This window comes from Neofelis nebulosa, chromosome 2 (assembly GCF_028018385.1).
Source record: "Neofelis nebulosa isolate mNeoNeb1 chromosome 2, mNeoNeb1.pri, whole genome shotgun sequence".
NCBI classification, from domain to species: Eukaryota; Metazoa; Chordata; class Mammalia; order Carnivora; family Felidae; genus Neofelis; species Neofelis nebulosa.
Window position 1 is genome coordinate 205,761,488 of NC_080783.1, and position 20,410 is coordinate 205,781,897.

Below are 20,410 nucleotides of genomic sequence, written 5' to 3' on the forward strand. Positions count from 1 at the left end.
TCTATGCGAGGTTACCAGTTTCTTCCATCCCTTAGGCAATTCATAGATCTCAGGCACATTGAGATTTAAAGGCACAGCCCTCCCATCTCATTAATATGTCATCAGCCTGTGGAGACCGCGACATCACCTGCAGTGAGAAACTCTGAGGGCCCATCTCATCTTTCTCGATTCTGAGTACACCTGATTTATTGAAAACCATGAGCAGAGTAGGCCACCTCCCCCACCCCCCACCCCGCCAACCCATTCGCCCTGTCGGACTGGACCTCATTTTGTCCCTCAGCACCTGACCATCAGAGCTCTTCCCTGGGGCATGTGGCCAACACCCGTGGTTGGTGGGAGAGGAGGGTCAGTGTTTCCGCACAGAAGCCCTGGATGGATCACCAGGATTCATCACGGAACCCAGGATTCACAGCACAGACAAGACCCTGGCACTCGCTGGGCTCAAAGGCTTCTAAACATAAAGCTTCTGAGACAGAAGAGACAGGCTTTTTGCCTCAGCCCCTCTGCTGCCCTGCCGGCCCCAGGTGCTGCTCAGGTACTTGGGACAGTCCCATCTTCCTCGGGCAACCCTTGCTCTTGAATCTCCTATTTGTCGTCTCACTTACCTGGGATGGCAAATCCCGTTCCATAAATGATCCCCATTATTCCCACAGAAGCAGACTCCAGCTTGGAATCTGACTGCCTTTCCACTCCTCACCGGCTGCTCCACGAGCTCTGGAAGCAGAGAAAGTCCGCGGTCCTACTGAACGTAGCCGGGAAGCCCACAGGCTCCTCCACTCCACCGCAAATGCGCCAGGGTTCAGCCTGGAGGCCAGCGGGGCGCATCCCTGGCAACGAGGCAGACAGACACCTCTGCCATAAGAAAGCAAGTGACGGGGACCGAGGAGAGCACAATGACAATGTCCTCTGTGGCAGACATTCAGAAGGTCTCTTGGGCAGCAGTGGGAGGAAAGAACAAAAACAGCAGAGCTAGAAAAAGTCTTCCTACAATTAAAATCCACACTTAGGCATCTTTGGGGAGGGACACTGTAAAATCACCGCCGCGCAGTGCCCTGCAGAGGTCCACTCGGAGACTAAACTCAGGACGCACCTTTCCTCACTGTCGACTAGAAGCGGCACAGGGTCCGTGCCTCCTGCCGAACGGGCCACGGGGCAGGCGCGCACCTAGCACAGGTCCGACCCCTCTGTTTGCTCCCAGCACAGTGAGCTGCGGGTCTGGCGATTCTGGAGGAAATGTGTGCCGTGCCACAATGTGGGGCTCCACCGGAGACCTGAGAAAGGATTTCTCGGTACTTGAAAAGATCTGGAACTTGGTTTAAAAACTTCAGCTTTCCTTCATCAGGAGACTTTTTTAAAAAGAAAAATCACTTTTCCCTACAAGCCCTTAGCAATTAAGTTTCTATTTGTTTTTCGACTAGAAGGGATTCTGACGGCGCTGCAATCCCCAGCCACCGCCGAGGCTCGTGAGGAGCGGCACTCTTATCCGCCGGGCTGGCCCCCGTGGCGCTGTAAGCACGGGCCACTCCATTCTCTTCCGGAGGGTTTCGTCTGGTCCCAAGGGGCGATTCGGTGCCACTCTGCCGGCTGCAGATCGAGAGCTCTCCCGGTCTGACGGCTCACGGGACCGAAAGACCTTCAGAAGAGACCGCCGTGGCAGGAGCAGAGAGGGCTTCACGCGGAGGCCACGTCTTAAGGGTTTGAGCACCATCTTCTGGTCAGGTTTTGGCTTTTGAGGACTTGCCTTTGAAAACTTCATTTACTCCACAATGGGAAGATCCCTGAGCCGACAAGCTCAAGTGACTTGCACGTCAAAACGAGGACGCGAGCGGAGGCAGGAGCAGTTAGCTGCCTGGCGTGCACAGGCCTGCGCTGGAGCTCACCCGCCCGCGCACACGGCCAGATGGCCGCAGTGAACGCACCGGTCAGCGGCAAGGCTCCGCCTTCCGCCCTTCCAGTGGGGCGCGGAGGCGGTGAAGTCCTCACCGGGTCCCAAACTGACCCCCTGCCCCTGCTCGGACGGGGTGACGCGAAATGTGCTCGGCAAGGAGGCGTGGGCTCGCGGGGGGCCGACGCAACTGGGCACTACCTCCGCGGGGGGTCAAGCCCCTCGCCGTGGCAGGGAGCCCTGGCTGCTGTGTAAACACTGCACTAGCAGACTGCGACCTCCTGGCATCGAGGAAAGAAGACAAATGCTAGCCGTTCCCTCCAAACGGCGGGAACCTACATCCATCTAATTGCACTTCATAATGGATTCCACAAACCATTAATTATCAGATTATATTTTAGGAACCGCACATAAAAAACTGGGTGAAATTCAGACTCCAAAGGCTCACGACCCTGTGGTAACAGCGGCAGCCTGGAGAGTCGGACGACAGGCCCCTCGCAAGGCAGGGGGAGTGGGGCCGGAGGAAGAGCCAGGGGCAACCACGGGCACCACCGCACCCGGCCCGGCACTGGTTCATTGGCCGTTAACACCAGCTCCAGAGTGAGGGAGCGAGGGTTGCGGGCCACGTAGACATTTCCCGCTCTGACCGGAAATAGGGGTGAGGAGAATGTGGGAAGGCTGCGGGAACCAGCCTTCAGGTACAGAACACCACGGAAAATATCCTGGAAAGGCAGGGACTGTCTTTGCAGCGGGACGGCCCCACACTGACTGCTTCCCGCAGAAACACGGCAAGGCCTCGTTTGGGGAAGGGCTGACGGTCCTGACGAGGTGGGACTCGGCATGGAAGCGAGGCCTTCCCGCGTTAACACGCCGCTCCCCATCCACCGGGAGTGGGCTGGGCCTCCCGAGCAGGTGGGAGGATGACAGGGTGAGGAAGAGGCCAGTGTGCACCAGCCTGGGGGTCTCTGGATGGTCCGTTGTGCTTTGCTCTCATTTTTAGACGGCCAGAAGGCACCGGCAGCCCCGATCTGTGGGCCACTGTCCCCCACACCCCTGCCATTCTGCACAGGGAAGGCTGCCCCCGATATGTGACCGCCGTCCCACAGGCACCTGCCATTCTGCAGGGAAGGCTGCCGGCACAGAGCCCCTCTCTGGTGCCCTGGCCACCAGCTCCCGTCCCACTGCTCATCACAGAGGCCACTGCAGTAGGCCCGTCCCCTCTGAAGGGCAGCACTGTTGGTTCTATGAGACCGAAGCGAGAGTGTTCCAGTTGGTGGAGGCTAAGATGCCCACTACTCGGGCCAGCCGGGGGCGGAGGGCAAAGGGCAAAGCTGCGGAGCGTTCTCTCTGCGGCAAACGCAGGGCCCTCCCCTGGATGGGCAGCCACTCACTTGGCCTCGCCACAGATGAGGGTCACGGTACCATCTAGCAAATCCTCCACGGTCACCGCCACAAGCTCAGAGCTGGTCTGAGACGTCTGTGAATCCGGCAAGGTCACAAACACCTGTGACCCAGCAAGCTGGGTCTCCTCCAAGGTGATCACCTGCTCTGTCGGGGCCGCCGGCTCTGGGGTTTGGATCACCTGAAAGGGAAAGACCGCGAGACGGCTCTGGGCAGTGTCCACAGTGGGCTCCCCAGAATTTACGTGGTTTTCGTCTCATGCTGTAATGATGATATTTATGTTTTCACCTGAGGAGAGCAATTACATGTGCCTAATGGGAAGAGGCAAGTCTAACACAGCAGCGATGCAAAAGAGAAGGCAGGCAAACAATTTAAATAACTCCGTGTGCTAAATTGCTATAATTTAGCTCAGTACGCCATCTCAGGGTGCCCGGACTCTGTGATTACCCACCGGTGAACACGGGCTCAGTTTCTTACACTGGGTTTTCCTGTCTCGAGGATCACGCTGCGGAGGGGAATGCCACTGAAAGGAATGCTACTGAAGGTGGCCGGTCTCAGGCTTGACCACGGAAACGGAAAGACTGATCGGAAGCCTTGGCTTGCCAAAGGCAGTGTCTCTGGCCCTCAGTCAGGCAAAGAGCCTTCCTTGGAGGCTGTGTGGCTACAGAACTTGGGAGCAGGGACGAGCGGAGGAAATGTGACTTCCGTCAGATCCCTCGTTTGCCTCCCCAGGCTGGCAGCCCCCCTCCAAGGCCACACGGACGTCTTCCAAATCCGGGTCACCTGTTCCAGACGGCCTTCCCATCCCAGGGAGAGCCAGTCTGTGGCGAAACACCCATTTCCCGCCCGGACCTCCACGCTGATGCTCGTGGCCTGTGGAGCTCGGGACAGCTTGGTGCCCCCTGATACTCTGAAACCAGAGAGCCCATAGTGGGCACAGCCACCCTGGCTCTTGAGAATCAGCCCGGAGTGAGGAGCAGAGCGCTAGACCTGAGGGGGCAGAGCAGGGGAGGCCAAGCTCAGTCACCTGTCTGTGCTGTGGGGGTGAGGGGACTAATTCTGAGGTCTAATAAAAAATCACCCGGGATAGCAGTTTTCAAACTGTTTCTCCTTATTCTTTAGCAACAGAAACCTTTTTCTTCCCCCTCCTCATAAGACATCATAACTTACCAAGAATCCTAGTATATAAAATCCTAGTATATAAAAAAGATCAAAGCAGAGCCATCCTGGGTGACACAGCAGCAGGGACTTCCCTGGAGCCTGCCCACCTGCCTTGGTCTCTGCTCGCACAGAGGCCCGTAAGAACACGGCTCACAAAGGACTCATCTGTGGGGCTGGACAGCAGGACCGTTCAAGCAGTTAATGCTTCCGTTCCAGTCCACCCACAGACGATCGACAGAACTGGGTTTCTTTTCCTCCTCTACCCACCCTCGCTGGAGAAGACAGGAAGAGCAGGAAGAGGACCAGGGACACAGACAGGGGCTGGAGCAAGCTTAGTTTTGAAACATCAGAAGAGGCGAGCTTCCCCCCGGGAAAGGTGAATGGCCCTGACACACCCAATGTGTTTCGAACGTGTCTCTGGCCCTGAAGGTGGTTGGTCTCAGGCTTCAACGGCAGGGGTCCCGACAGAGAGCTCACCCCCTCTTCTCTGAGGCCTCCCGCAGCTCCTGCCGTACCCCAGGGTGTTTTGCAGAAGATGGGGAGTGTGTGAATGAGGAGAAACCAAGCTTGTTGTGCTTGTGGAAATTCTCGTTCCAGGATCCCTCTACCCAGGGGCCATCTGCATGTGTTCGCCAGGAGACTAGAATTTTCTGTTTTGTTTGGTTAAGAGGTCCAGAGAGACTCTTCTACAAGGCCCTCTTGGTCGTGAGTATAATTACTCATGGGACCCTTTGGGAGCCGGAAAGAAAGGCCGGGTGGCATGACAGAGCTGCCTCTAGAGAAGCCTTAGGAACCTCGTGTTAGCACCCTCATATCCGAAGGCCCCAGCATCACCTGCCCCACCTGTGAGGCTGCTGCTTGAGTCTCAGAGCCCGTCACCTTTGGGTGTTCAGATTCCAAGTGGCCATCAAGCTGGGCCTGCGAGGTGAAGAGCTCCCCGCAGAGCTCACAGGGGAAGGTGCTCTCTGACTGCTTGAAGTGCTCCGTGGTGACGTGGTGTTGCAGTGCTCCCGGGAAGCGGAAAGTAGCCGCACAGTACAAGCACCTGAACGGCTGCGACCCTGGAAGAGGGGGACACAGAGGACGGGCTGTGGGTGGAACGACTGAGAGAAGGAAGAGCAGGCACAGGGGAGAGGCCGCGCGGCCGGGATCAAGGTGCAGACGCAGATGTAGGTTCTGAGGGGCCTGAAGCTTGTAGCTTTGGGGGATCCTCTTTAGGAAAAGGAACGCAACGTGAAAGATACAGGAACGGGCCCCACGCAGGTGAGGGGCTCTGCAGCACAGCACCAGATTCAGGCTCCAAGTGCCTCTGCTGAAGCCCATTCTTCACTCAACTGCAGGTAAGGGTGCGGACGATACTACACTTCATCAGGTCCCAGAAGCACGTTTTAACATCCCTGACACGGAGCCAACGGCATCTCACGACTGCTGCGGGCCAGGCGGCGGGTGACGTACAATTACCAACGGCTGCACAGGGACGGACGTCTAAGGTGGCGGCACCAAGCCCTGCGGAGTGTGCGTCCAGGGCTTCGAAGGAAACCCCCGAGACGGGAGCAGCGCACGTTGCTGGCTCACAGGAACCAAATGGCTGAGGAGGGACGCGGTAAGCGGTGGACGCTCAGCTACATCCCCAGAGCAGGACAAAGGGGCTAGTCTTCCCTAACGCTCAGGGGACCAACACCGACGGCCTGCGTGTGTCCGTCCCCAGTGCTGCTGATGCGGAGTAGACATCACGCACGACGACACATACCCTGGCGGTCAAACTGAGAGCTACTCTGAGAAGCGGCTGCTCACGGTAATTTCTGTCTACCTTCCTCCCGACGTGCACACACAGGAGTGCGTACAGCCTCTGTCACATTAAGTCCCAAACGGCACTGAGAATGGCCTGCAAATTCTAAGTGACAACTAAGTATAGTTTAATTGGCAGCAGTGTTTCTTTCTTAATGGCTCATTAAAAACTAGCATTTCAGGTATGATGAGACACGGCCCCGACTACGATAGCCACAGTGGCGCTTGAGGGATGCTCACCGGGGTCGCGCCTCCCGTGTTCCCTGGGTACGAACACATTCAGTTTGCGGTTACGCCGTGAGGAAGGAGGCACTACGATTGTCCCCGTTTGATAGATGAGGAAACTGAGGCACACGGTGATTAAGGGTCCTGGACCACACACCGCACAGCCGTGGACGGTGGAGAAGAGCATCCCCGGGGCGGCGGGGCCCAGGAACATCGTGGAAGGGGCACTGACCTGAATGCTGGCACTTGATATGAACCTGCAGCAAAGCCGGTGTGGGGAAGAGCTCCTTACACTGGTCACACTCGTGGAACTTCGCATCTGCGGGGCACACAAGGAAAGAGGTGCTGGGAACAAACAAGAGGACGGCCCTCTCGGGCCGGAGAGGCACAGGGCTGGGGGTGGCAGTGACGGCGAACACTTAGCCAGCGTCTCCCCGTCTCCCCGGGGAACCTCGTGCCTACAACCTGTTAGTGCGGTCTAGTGTAAAGAGCACCAGATCAGAACGGGCCGCCCGGAGGAAAGCAGGGCTGCCGTGAGAGGGGAAGGAGAAGGCACCCACCAGAGCTCAGTGTGCGCCTCACACACAGGAGATGCTTCAAGCCCGCAGTGATTACCCCGCAGACTGACCTGCGAGGGAGGTATTAAGAACTTTCTGAAGGGAAGGAATCTGGCTCAGAAGAGAGCGGTCACCGGCCGAGGCCACGCAGCCGATCAGTGCCAGAGTCAGGAGTCCACCCAAGCCCGTCCACCACTTCCCGGGTACCATGATGAACCACTGTTGCTCAGGGGCCCATAGGAGCTTACGGTGCTCCACGCCTCTGGGTTTGAAAACCACAGCCACTCAAGCTGCTGCTTACCGTTACCGACGGGCCAGTGCGGTGGTGTGCTGGGACAGAACGAAGGCAGTTGCCACGCCACACCACACCACAGCCCCGGAAGTTGGGGTTGTGGACAGAGCTCAGGATGCTGTCATCGAGCCACTCCACCCGTCAGCTCCCACCCCGTCTACAGGCACCCGAACTTCACCTGCATGCTCTGCTTTGATGTGCTTCTTGTGTTCGACGGTGTTGGAAAAGGTCTTGTCACAGGAGCCGCACTGGAGCGATGAAAATTTGGAAGATCGATGATTCTGAGCGGCAAACACATCAGGGTGGTGGGTCCGGTTGTGGTACCACAAACCAGACAATTGCTGCAAGGAATACGGCAAATGTTAAGTCTTGGAACGTTCCAACAAGCTGGAGAGTTCACCAGGCCCTCGTGAGACAAATGAGCTTATGGGCCTAGACCCACACTCTTACCTGTCACACCGAGAGCCCATGCGAGAGGAAAGGCTGGGGAACAAGGCACCTGTGTATTTGCCAAGAGGCTACTATGGGGCAGGGCTCAGCCTGGCCCTTCAGAAACTCTCACCCCTCACAACAAGCCTATGAGAGAGAGGCCAGAACCTTTCTAGCGAGGTGCAAGCTGAGGCACAGAGGGGCTAAATGATTTGCCCAACGTCATATGATTTAGTATAGAGCAGGGCCAGGATCCAAACCCTGGCCTTCCACCTGGAGTGTGTGGGCTGTATCTCACTGCCTCCCAGAGGCCCAGGGAAGCAGCAGAGACCCTCCTGGAGCGGGAGCATTTGTTGTCCCTGCTGCATGAGCAACTGCTACTCCTTTCCGGGCTCCAGAAGAGCCCCGAGACACTGTGCCTACAGTTCCGCTTTCCTAGAGGCCAAGCCCAGGCCTTACTCAGCTCTGTAACCCTGACGTCACAGCACCAGCTCGGCACAAAGTTAGTGCTCCATTTCTGTTGAGCTGTGCTTCTCTCCGTACACCCAAATCTTACAGTTGTCACAAGAACCACCGTTTTCTCTGTAGTTTTAGAGTTGAGTTTCTCGTATGTGGTTTCTTTTTAGTTCCATATGGGGTTTCCCCTTAATCATATACCAAATTCGAAGGTGAAAAAGCAGACCCCCTTCCCTGGGAGTTACACAACAACCACCACCCAGTAATTGTGCTAGATAAGGGAGTTCCAGGCAGTGTTACGCAGCCATCGTCACTCTCACATCCCTTGACACACAGGGTCAATGGGTTCCACAGAGTGTGAATGTCCGCAGGGAAAAAGCAGCATTCAGTTCGTGACAAGGCTGAGACCTGAGAGAAGAGGTGTAGGAATTCTCGGCAATTAAAGCTCCCAACAGCATTACTCTGACCAGATTACCCTCGAGAGTCTGAGTAATTACAAGCTGCATCCTTCACGGGAAGCGGCCACATCAGCGTCTCCAGGGCTCCCGGCAGATCGGAGGGAGGGCAGCCTGGGGACAGGGGGAGGCGCTCCTGGCAGAGCCTGAGGTCACCTGGTAGGCCTTGTTGCAGATCCCGCAGCTGAAGGGCTTCCCCCCGACGTGGGTCACCATGTGCCGCTCCAGCATGGAAGGGGCGCTGAAGATCTTCCCGCACGTGGGGCAGGGGTGGTACTCCTTGGAGTGGACCTCGTGGATGTGCTTGCGATGGTCCTGCAGGGTGGGGAAGCTCATCCGGCATTTCTTGCAGTCGTAGGGATCTTCTATGTCTGGTGCCACGGGACATCGTGAGAAGAGGCGGAGGGGAAAAGAAACGACAGGCAGCAGTCAGTGAGACGCGGGCTGTGCGCAGCTCCAGGTGCCAGACTCCGTTCAGACGTCAGGCACGGCCGCAGACTCTGAGGACCAGCTGCGAGTGCGGTGGTCACCTGACTGCCCCCTACCTTCGTCCCGGGAGGAGGGACTCCCCCGAGGCCTCTGTACTAACCACCTCTGCGGCATCAAGCGGTTCATCCCGATTCCTCACGTTACACCCTACAAGTTAAATTCCGCTTAAGTACTTTGCACGGAGCAGTGCCCTTGCTCGTTCCCTGCTCGCGGTGGGCATTTCTGAGTTTTCTCGTTTTCTACAGAGATTTCCAACAAACTCCCCGGAGCATGCTATCTCCTTTATTGTCAGCACATGACTGACAGGAAGAAGGCTTCCTCGCTCCTCGCCTTAGACTCAAGAAAGAAAACATTTTCAATGTTTAATGAGTGCCATGCGACAGACATGTTTTAAGTGCCTTACACATATTAACTCCCTTTATCCTCCCAATAATCCTACGAGTGGGATCTATTATCATCCTATTTTAGAGATTAGGAAAAGCAAGGCTTACAGACTGCCTGCGCAGTGACACCAGTGGGAATGGCTGAACTGGGTGACAGTCCCAGCTCTCATTCCCGTGGCCCTGCTCCGAGCCACCTGCTTAACTGGACATGCCAACTCTGCAGTGAGGCCTCACAAACAAGAACTAGCACCGATGCAGGAAACGTGTGCTGTCGCTTTGGCAGGAAACTTCAGTTTATTTTTTCTGAAAGCAACGGAAGGCAGAATGTTTTCATCCTTTGCCCACGAGCCAATCCTACACGTGCACCGAGTCAGATTAATTCAAGAATCTGGACGCGCAGCAGCACTCGGTGTCATCAACTAGTTTCCCTGTGGACATGAGCTCTTGAAATCTCAGTTTACGCTGCTGTCAGGGCGCTCTGAAGCGGTTCTCCGCAAGCCATGATGCAGGCCTGCGACACAGGTAAGGAACAGTTGAGGAGAGGGGCCTGGATGCTGGCCTGCCACCGGGGACGCTTCCTAAGACCCAGAAGTCTTTGGGGTCCTCTGCGTCCTGACAATTGACCGGTCCCGCCCTCACCCCTCTCCCCGGTAATGCTACCAGGAAAAGGAGACCAGAAGAGCATGGCATTCAAAAAGGCTGAAAGGACATAAAATGATGGCACTAGATCCAAGCCAGATCTCACTCATCTGGGAGCCTCACGAGCTGGACGTGGGGACCCAGGAACACCTTGGGGGAAGGGGGCAGCCCTGTGTATACCTCCTGCATCGTCCACAGTGTCCAGCCCCGGGCTGGGCACAGAGGAGCCCCAACAATGTCCTTTGCCAGCTGGCAGATAACAGATTTGCATGGGTCGACATTAAGTACATGTTTGTGAGGCCCTGTGTTTGCTAGAAACTGGTGTGTGGGAAACAGAGGCAGGGAGGGGAGAGGGGAGAGGAGAGGGGAGAAGGGAAACAGAGGTGGGGAGGGGAGAAGGGAGAAGGGTATGCAGGGTGCATGACGTGCTAGAGAGACCGGTTTTGACGGTGACACATGGCATCTGGGAGGGCTGCTTCCATCACCAGTAATAACATCTGGCATTTAGTGAGCATTTCTGTGTCACGCTTTACACGGGATACCTCACTAACTCTCACAGCGATCCAAGGTGGCGGCATCCCTTTCTCTCATGTACAGAAGGGGTACGGGAGGCTTAGAAAGGTAAAGAAATCTGCTTAAGGTCTCAAGGAAGAAAACGGCAGGGTCAAGATTCAAGTCCAGGCCCGTGTGATTTCAGAGCCCGGCTCCCCCTAACTCCCGGGGACACGGTGTCGATCACACGCCTGCTGCTGGAGAAGACGCAATGTGGCCAGCCAGACACCACACTGGCCATCTCCTGAGGCCGGAATGAGGACGGAGTTTTCCGTACCCTCCTATGTGTGTGTCGAACAGTAGCACGTCTTTGTATCAGTGCCAGTAGAAGGGGACAAAAATGGGGGCAGACCCCACTGACCAAGTGGCCAGGGGAGCCCTGGAGAGAGAACGCGGGCCAGAAGGCTTTCAGGGCGGCGTGAGCAGGGACCACGTACAACGGTGTGCATGAGCTCAGACAGCGTCCGGCCGCTCCAATGGGGAAGGCGGGTAGGGCTATGAGATGAGTGGGGGCGGGAGGGGGCGTGGAAAGAGAAGCTCCGTGGACTAATGGGAATATTCTGGTGCTCTGCAGCCTGTTATCAAGGATCTCCCTCAAGCATAATTTGCCTTTGTCAGCCAAGCAGTACCAGGTGGGCTAAAAAGGAGACAAGGAAACAGCCTGGACGTTACACGATGACACGTTAAAATGGGATTTTTCTTGGAATAGGAACAAGGGACTCGGTTTTGCAGGAGAATAGGGGAGGGGAAGGCAGCAAACGGGGCTGGCTCTGGTGGAGTGTCACTTTCTGTCATGATTGCTACGAGCCCTCTCAGAGCCAGTGCCTGACATCCACTCCACAATCTCGGTACGTACTGTGAAAGGTGTGCAGGTGGATGGACAGGCCATTGGCTTGCCGGAAGCCCTTGCCACAGTCCCTGCAGACATATGGCTTGTCCCCGGTGTGGGTCCTCACGTGGCGGGACAGCTCAATGGACTGGGCGAACACAGCATCACAATACTGGCAGGCATACATTTTCCCTGGAAACATACACGAGTTTACCCATTAGAAACAGCACCAAACATTCAGGGCATTCCTAAAACAAGATCACATCGCAAGGCACGTGGTGGGGAATATGATCTGGGAGAGGACATTAAACCACAAGCAATCTGCAACACACCGGGTGAGAGGTCTGAGCCCCTCTATCAGACGGCGGCACACACACAGCTGATGGCACAGTGTGGTCTCTCTCCCCTGAGGAATGAGGACAGAGCTCTCATCACACAGACTACCCATCTGCTAACCAGGCCACCCCAAGCACGGAAGAGCTCATTCCACTCCCAGGAAACAGATACGTCCTCATGCCCAGGTACATCCTCATGCCCAGGGTCTGGATCCCTTCCTTGCCACAGCCACAGTGCAGAATTGCGACTTCACATAAAGGTGACAGACGGGGACTCAGAGAATGGAAGCCTTCTCCCGCTGACTTGCTATAAAGTTATTATAAATCATTTGGCTTCTCTATTTCCTCATGCACATTATGAGAATACAAGGACCAGACTGCCAAAGACTGTTAGAAAATACAGGTACAGAGCAAGGCTCGGACGCCGGCATCTGTAAGCCACTCGACCAGCTGTGCCTCCAATGTCCATATGGGCCAACAGAGACGTGGAGAAATCAGTGAGGCAAGGGTCCAGGTCCCCCAAACCCTAGGGCCTGCTTCAGCGAGAGCAATCAATGCCATGTTCATCGTTCACATGTGGGGCTTTGAAATAAGATTCGTTAGGGAAAAAAGGGTTTCTTCAATCAAGAGTGGAATTATTAAGAAGCCCAGGACTCAGCCCTTGGCCTTCCTTATTCACACTTCGTAGAGAACCTTATCCCGGAGCTCAGATGCCATCTGTACCCTGACAACGGCCACATTTTTGTCTCCGGCTCCCAGCTTTCCCCAGAACTGCGGACCTGCACATCCAACCGCCCATCACCCTCCTTCTCCGCCTGGAGGTCTAACCGATACTGCAGACACAGCTCCCAATTCCCTGTCCCCAGCAACCCCAGCACCCCCCGCCCCCACGCACTCCAGCTTCCTCACCACAGTGAACGGCAGCACCATCTAGTACTCAGTTGCTCAAGCCAGAAACTCCAGGCCGCCCTAAACTCCCCCCTCACATCGGCACCCAGCCCGGCGTGGGTCCTGTACTTCGGCGTCAACAACGCATTCTCAAACATGAACGTTTTACAACCGCTCCTAGCACAGCTCCAGCTGAGCGCCTCATCACCTCCACACCAGATGACTGGCCCACCTCGCCTCCCCGGGCACACTCTTGCCCTATCACAGCCGACAGGCTGGAGTCGCCAGAATTAACTCCAAAACCCCTAAGTCACATCCTAGGGATCTTCTGCTCACAACTGTCCTATGGCTTCCTGCTGTAGAATCATGGCCCTCAAGGACGTCCGCGTCCTAGCCCCTGAAACTTGGGGATGTGTCCCCTCACATGACAAAGGGGGCTTTGCAGGTATGATTAAGTTAAGGATCTTCAGATGACAGGATTATCCTGGATTATGCCAGCAGGCCCAACATAATCACCAGGGTCCTTGGAAGAGGGAGCAAGGAGGGTCAGAGGAGGAGGCGGGATGAGGGACACAGAGGTTGCAGCGCCACGGCCACGAGCCGGGGAAGGCAGACAACCTCTAGAAGCTGGGAAAACAAGGAACGAGTTCTGCCCCGAGCCTCCAGAAGGAACACACCTGCCAAATTTTGACTCTACGCTCGTTAAAACTTCTTTTGGCCCCCTTACCTCTAAAATGGCAAGATACTACGTTTGCATTGTTTTAAGCCACTGTGTGTGGTAATTTGTTACAGCAGCAATAGAAACTAGCACTTTCTGCATAACAACCGGTCCCAACCTTGACTTACAAGACCCTTACAGGCACCTGGGTGGCTCAGTTGGTTAAGCGTCCGACCCCTGGTTTTAGCGCAGGTCGTGATCTTGCGGTTCGTGAGTTCGAGCCCCACATCAGGCTCTATGTTGACAGTGCAGAGCCTGCCCGGGGGGTCTCCATTTTCCCTCTCTCTTGCCCCTCCCCTACTCGTGTGTGTGCACACGCGTGCTCTCTCTCTCTCAGAATAAACAAATAAACTTAAAAACAACAACTTAGAAGAAACAAAACAAGACCCTTACGAGACCTGGCCTCTGGCAACGTGTCCAGCCTTACCTCTCACCCTCTTGTCTCGTTTAGGCTGCTTTGGCCCCTTCTAGTTTCCTGTGGTCTCTCAAACAGGCAAGGCTCCTCCCCACTTGGAGAGGGGGTTCTGCGCCTGTGAGGCTTTTCTAGATCCGCCACCGGTTCCGGCTCTCACTTCACTCGGGTTTCCACACGAACCTCATTTCATCGAGGCCTTCTCTGACGACACAGAGGGCGCCCCACCCCAGCCCTGCCGCCCTCCTGCCGCTCACCCTGCTTTACTTCTCGTCGGGGCAAGTACTACCATCTGACCGTGTATTACACCTTTGTTCACGGTCTCTCTTACCCAGTGGAATGTAAACTCCACGAGAGCAGGCTGTGTATAGTGACTCTGCCCCTGCTACCTGGAGTCGTGCTCAGGAAAGTCATTCAGTCAGTAAATGTCTACTGAGTGTCTATCCACTCTTGCTAAGTACTATTCTAAGTTCCAATAATACGCAGTGGTGGGGGGAAAGACTAACAGCCCTACCCTCAGGGAGCTGGCATTCTGACAGGAGGAGACTCACTAGAAACACAGTAAACTAATGAAGCAGAGAAGATGGCCGGTGACAAGTACTGTGGAGACGAGCCACGCAGGGGAACGGGGGGTGGGGGTAGGGGGGTGGGGGGGTGGGAGGGGGGGCGGCTGGGGCTGCGATTTCACACGGGGCGGTCAGGAAAGGACTCACGGGAAGAAGTGTGAATAAAGAGCCGAAGGAGGTGGGGAGGGATGAAAAGCATTCCGAGCAGCGGGAAGGACAAGAATGCAGGGCCCACGGCAGGTATAGCGGAGAGAACAGGGTGTGGGCAGGGGAGAGGGCCCAGGGGACCTGGTCACACGGAGCCTGGCAGGCTGTCGTAAGGCCTTCAGATTTTCCACCAAGCGAGGCGGACAGCCTTCGCACACAGGCCTTGAGCAGAGAAGGGAGAGGATATGGTTTAGTTTTGGAAGGATCCCTGGGGCTGTGGACCGGGAACACAGTCCAGGGAGAAGGGGAGAGCCAGGACGCCAGTTGGGTGGCTATTCCCGCAGTCCGGGTGAGAGGACGGTGGGACCGTCACTTCCACAGAAATGTGCCGAACGATGCAGAGAATCTCCCGAGGAGCCTTCTCTGACAACACGCCTCCCCTCCGACTGGACTAGAAACCCCTCCCTCATTCCTCCATCTCCCCGGTGTTACTCCCTGTTCCAACGGCACCTGTCTCTTTCCCAGACACACCCCAGACCGTCAGCTCTGTGAGCACAGGACGTCCAGCTTCATCACTCAGCCCCTGCCGCTGCGAGCGCCACAGCAGGTGCCAAACCAAGGTTCTTCTCACGCCTGAATTCCACCTCGAAGCCCAAGGAACCCCTGGCTTCATGTAGATTCCAACTACGAAGTCACCAGCCCAGGTGAGCCAGCCTCTCTTCACACACTCTCACCGGAGCGTGTTGCACACCTGTGCACCTATGTACTACTCCTGGTCATCCGTGTGCCCACAGGCTGCACGGTCGCTGTTTGTAAGCTACCTGAGATCTTTATCATGCCCAGATCCACGGGTTTTTAGGCAATTCATACAGTTAAAGTCGGCGGGGAAAATGAAGAAATTCTCCACGCCTTGCCTTCCGAGTGCTTCTTCTTGGTGTGGTAGGCCAGGGCAGAGGCCTGGGTAAAGGTCATGAGGCAGTGCTTGCACATGAACGGGCGGTCCCCAGTGTGAAGGCGGAGGTGGTTCTTCAGGGTAGAATTGGCCGCAAACTTTGCCCCACACTCTTCACAGGAGAAAGGCTTCTCATCAAAGTGCTCTGTCAGTTTGTGGTACTGCATGCCTAGGGACCAGAGGGACACCAGTAAGCAGCGTGACGAAGCCGGCAGGAGGACACGAGAGCGCTGTCTGAGACCAGGCCGTGAGAGGAAGCCCAGCACGAACCACGGGACAGCAGGCCACGCTCCCTCCGACCTCACACAGCCGTGCTGCTCACCCACCCACCGCCCAGCACTCCAGAGGTCACCTCGGCCCCACCTGTTTGGTTCAGGCACAAAGTGTTCTGGGTTTATCTTTCCCATCCCCTCTTTCTCTTAAATAGGGCCTGCCACAGAGGAACAAGAACTCACTTTACGTTTCATTAGGTTTCCCCGACATCTGGGACAAGGGTAAATAATTTTGGCTATACACCCCATGGTTTCTGTGACTTACTTATTATCGAGAAACAAGTAACAGCGTGGAAAGCTAAGAGTCGAGTGTTAAATAGCTGGCTGTTATTCTGAATAATAATGGCCACAGTTCACGAAGTCCTAACTCTGTCGTAGGCACTGCACGTCAGGTGTGTAACTGTATTATCCTAAATCTTGACAACAATTCAAAAAAACGGGTGCTATCAGGGCGCCTACCTAACAGGTGGGGAAGTTAAGAGAGCTGACGCCAAAGCTCACGCTCTTCTCAACACATGACCCTGCGTCTGTAGGAACCCGCTCCGTTCCCCAGGCCGGTCCACGGCCCTCACTGCATACGAGACGCAAGGCCTGGAATCCACACTGCGATGTCCAGAGTTATCACCCTCTTAAGTTACCTCGCCCGCCTCAAAGTACCTGAGGCGTGGGCAAATTCTCTCCCACAAAGGTCACATGTCACTGGAAGCCTCTTCTTCTTCTTCTTCGGGGCATCGGGCTCTCCTCCTCCACCGTGGGCCTCCAGCTGATGTTTTTCCAGCTCCTTCTTAGACTCCTTGGTCTCGCTGCACTCCTTACACTGCACCTGTTTGCTCTTGGCCACCCGGCAGCGCTTCATGTGCACCTTCAGACGGCAGTAGAAATGGAAGCTTTTGTCACAGGCCTTACAGACGAAGCTCTTCTTGGCAGGGTCGGGGGAGGCAGACGTGTTTTTCGCTTGTGGCTCTGGCAAGGAGCCGGTCTCTCCTTGACTGCTCTGCTTCCCAGACCGGCAGCCTTCCTCCGCTGGCTCGGCTACCTTCTCATCTGTTCGGTCGTTGGCTGCGCGGGGAAATTTACTGCTCACTTTCCACCTTTCCTTCTCTCCACCTTCCTGAGTAAGGAAGCCTGCATGTAAGAGAAATCACACGGCTCTGGAAATTCTCCTGCGTTTCTACTTTGCTTCCCAACTTTTCTTCTTAGGATACACTGGAGACTACTCGAGACCCTCCTCAGACTCTAAAGTGATACCCTTGTCACCCTGACTCGCCGATACACGTAAAGAGCATCACTTCACACGTAGCCTAGGACTCCTCCAGGTACCGAGAGCATACAGAAGGAGTAAGGCAGCAATGGATGAACTCTTGTGCAAACTACTGCCTCTTCTCTCTAACAGGGGAACCACCCGCGGGCCTGACAGGACCCCCACCCCACTCTGTTCCTTACCAGTGTATGCCAACTCATGCATGACAGGCTGCAGGCCTGGGAAAGATCTGTGGACACTGCACAGGAGGGAACATATTTCAACGGCCGCGACAGATTTTTCCGTGGCTCTGCTCAGCACTGCTTTCAGGGAAGCTTCAGGGCTGGCTGTCTCAGGGGAAATGCTCAGAATCTAAATGAATACCAGGAGACAAAGGTTTGTGGTTAGTATCAGCAGTTTTCTCCATGGTTTTCAACTTAAGGGAAAAAAGCTGATTTCAGGAAGGCACTGCTCTCTCTGTAACAAGTTTACATTTCTTGTGATAAATGTGGAGAACCCTCTTTTCCCCAAGAACAGGGAAATGGGCAAAATTAAAAAAAAAAAAAAAGAGAGACAGATGTCAAGACAAATGTGCAAATACAAAGAAGGCACAAGCAAGGAAGCATTAAGCCTTTTCTATGAGAAATATCTTCTCAGAAACCAGGAGTCTCCAAAAGAACTTTTCTAGATCTTAATATTAAAAGCTTGGAAAGCTGTAGGATTTGGTAGCTGGTGGTTCTGTCTTGAAGATCAAGATCATTTTTCATAATACATAATTGTCTCAACGTCTGGAAGTGATTCTGCATGATCAGTGGCCTCACATTTTTAGACACTTAGATGTACCCTTTTAAACATTTTCTTTCATGAAAAAACTCAGCTTTTTAAAGAAGGTTCAAATAGGGGCTTTAAAGAGGCCAAGAATATGATTTCAAAGCCATCCTCTTTCAGAATGTTACAGCTATCAGCAGAAAGAGTCAGTACACTGAGAAAATAAAGCTAAAACCATCCACAGATGGCCAAATGGAATTTTCGTTCGGGAAGACATTTTATTTCTGCTCTTTTCAAGCCTATCTAAATAAACCTGATGTCCCTGGAGGCAGGCCTGAGACTCATTAGCGAGGCTCAAACTCATCAACTGCAGGAGCCCCATTCCTGAAGCACGAGGCGAGTTGGAGAGAGCCTAGTGGTACATCTTTCCTTGGAAGCCCCAAAGAAACACGCACCACCTTCGTCACATCTGAGAGTCAGGCCAAGGTGGGGCTGTCACCGGTGCGGACAGAGCTAGAAACCAGCCCTTCTGCACACCATCCACGCCTACTTGGATTAAAAAGCACTACAGGTGAACCTGTAGTTGAATTTCAGTCCCTTTAGAATTCTTCCCCCCTGGAGAAGCACATGATCCTGGGCTGGACAGCCATGAATCCCCCCCTAGTCCCCACCTGGTTTTTCTGGGATGCGGGCCACACCGAGAAGCCTTACAGAAAATGAGCTGGCGCTATTTGCTACCCCATATGGGCAAAAGCTTTGTTCTATCTATGTTTATCTTGGCTCTTCCTAGACGCCAGAACAGAGTATGTAATAAGACCAATTTTACTTTCCTCCCTTTGAAAGCAGTTGCGCCTTAGAACGTGTTGAGGCATAGTCTCATGGTTCCCTTTGAGTTTACCTAAGTTTAGACAAATGAAATACAGCTAGGTTTGAGTCACATGAGCCTGGGTTCAAATCCTGACTTCGACTCTGACCAGCCAGAGCATCCCAGACATGCCACGGAACCCTTTGGAGCCTGAGTTCCCTTACCTATAAAATGTGGATGACATCACCTGCCACACAGAGTTGGGAGAATAAAAAAACAAAGAGGTGCCGCGAGGGGTTGGCTCAGCAGGCAACAGGCACTCTGCGGAATTTGGTGTCTCTCTTAGGAACAAGAGCATCCCAGGCCTGGTAGAATTCTCTGGAAAAATGTTTGTCATTCCTCCCCCCCCCCCCCCCGCCCCCCCGCACCTCCTTCACAGCCTCTGCCAGCTGCTCCTCCTCTGCGGTAAAGCACTTGAGTCCAGTCCCTTGTTGGATGGCCTCTAGAATCAGTCTGCGATGCCTTAGCATGGCTTCTAAGGCCACACTTTCTGGGTTGGTCGCTGAAAGAAAGGAGGATTACAAACTCATGACTGGAACTATGAACACCATTTTTTCCTTCACTCCTTCTCAGCTCCACTCTTCATAGTGAGAATACACTTCACTGATCTTCTTCCTGGGGCTGGGAGTGGGGAAAATGGCAAACATCACTGCAATTACAGTATAATTAATATCGGCTTAGATTTCTGCATATTTTCAAAGGTTCACAAACCCCCATGTCCTTGAACAAAATTTCCAGTCCTTACTTCCAATGGTGGGGATGTGGAGGATGACCATAGAGAGCTCTTTCTAGTTTCTGGCAAGGCTGACGATAATCTCTACCAGGGGCAAAGCTAGGACAGAGATCAGGTAGCCTACCTGCCCGGAAGAAAGCATCGGCACCAGGCTCCCTTCGTATTTCCTCCATGAGCAGGTTCAACGGGCAGGTCTTTGTCTCCTGAGCCACCAGCAGCAGTTGCCAAATGGCTGTTGCAGAGACAGTCTGCTTTTCTAGAACTGCTGACATCAGAGAACTGAAACCACCCGAGCCAGAGTCCTGTTTCACAAGCTTCTCCATGACCTTCAAAATGTGGCACAAAAATACAGTGAGGGACTTTCTAGCCACCAGACAAGTGGCAAAGCTGCAAGTTGGGGTCCTGGGTTACAGTGGACGTATTTCTGGGGAGGGGTTTTTCAACATCCTCCACCTCCCAACCTGAGAGACTTTTATACAAGACCAAGTTCTTCACACTTCCTTCTGAATGCCTTTCTTATTACTGCAGAAGTTACAACTTCCAACTTATTGCTATGCCCTAGAAATTAAATCATCTTGTTTTCTTTCTCCTCTACTGACTCCTTAGCATTTCTCAATATGGCTGTGTGTATATTTATGTAATATAAATATATTTTTAAAGTATGCATATATGTTCATCTTTTTTCCTTCTCTCATTTTACCCACCCTCCCTCCCTCCCCCCTTCTTTTTCTCTTACCTCTCTCTCTCCAGGGGCTAAACCCTTCATGTGTGGGATCATTTTTAGTAATGTCTGGTTGTCTGTGAAAATCTCCAAAAGGTTTTCGTGATATCGTCTCAACAGCTCAGTCCCATAATCATCAGGGCTTGCTTGGACTGCAGGGATATTAGCAAAACAATAATGTTTGTGACAACGAAACACCCCTACAGGTTTCTCCTACACAAGGTTAGGGGAGCTGACAGAGGAAGAGAGCTG

At 54.2% G+C, this 20,410-nt stretch overlaps 1 protein-coding gene across 1 annotated transcript in view; it reads right to left on the reverse strand.

Moving 5' to 3' along the window:
• Nucleotides 1-3,119: 3,119 nt before the first annotated feature.
• ZBTB40 (zinc finger and BTB domain containing 40) overlaps nt 3,120-20,410 on the reverse strand; it is a 76,962-nt gene continuing 59,671 nt past the window's right edge. Inside the window, exons 7-18 of the mRNA XM_058718708.1 lie at nt 20,174-20,310; nt 19,562-19,763; nt 19,073-19,206; nt 17,275-17,443; nt 16,489-16,956; nt 15,522-15,728; nt 11,569-11,733; nt 8,806-9,020; nt 7,488-7,650; nt 6,693-6,779; nt 5,291-5,508; nt 3,120-3,467 (exon numbers count right to left, since the gene is read on the reverse strand). Coding sequence (XP_058574691.1) covers nt 3,273-3,467; nt 5,291-5,508; nt 6,693-6,779; nt 7,488-7,650; nt 8,806-9,020; nt 11,569-11,733; nt 15,522-15,728; nt 16,489-16,956; nt 17,275-17,443; nt 19,073-19,206; nt 19,562-19,763; nt 20,174-20,310 — 2,360 coding nt within the window. The 3' untranslated portion in view covers nt 3,120-3,272. The remainder of the gene's footprint in view (nt 3,468-5,290; nt 5,509-6,692; nt 6,780-7,487; nt 7,651-8,805; nt 9,021-11,568; nt 11,734-15,521; nt 15,729-16,488; nt 16,957-17,274; nt 17,444-19,072; nt 19,207-19,561; nt 19,764-20,173; nt 20,311-20,410) is intronic.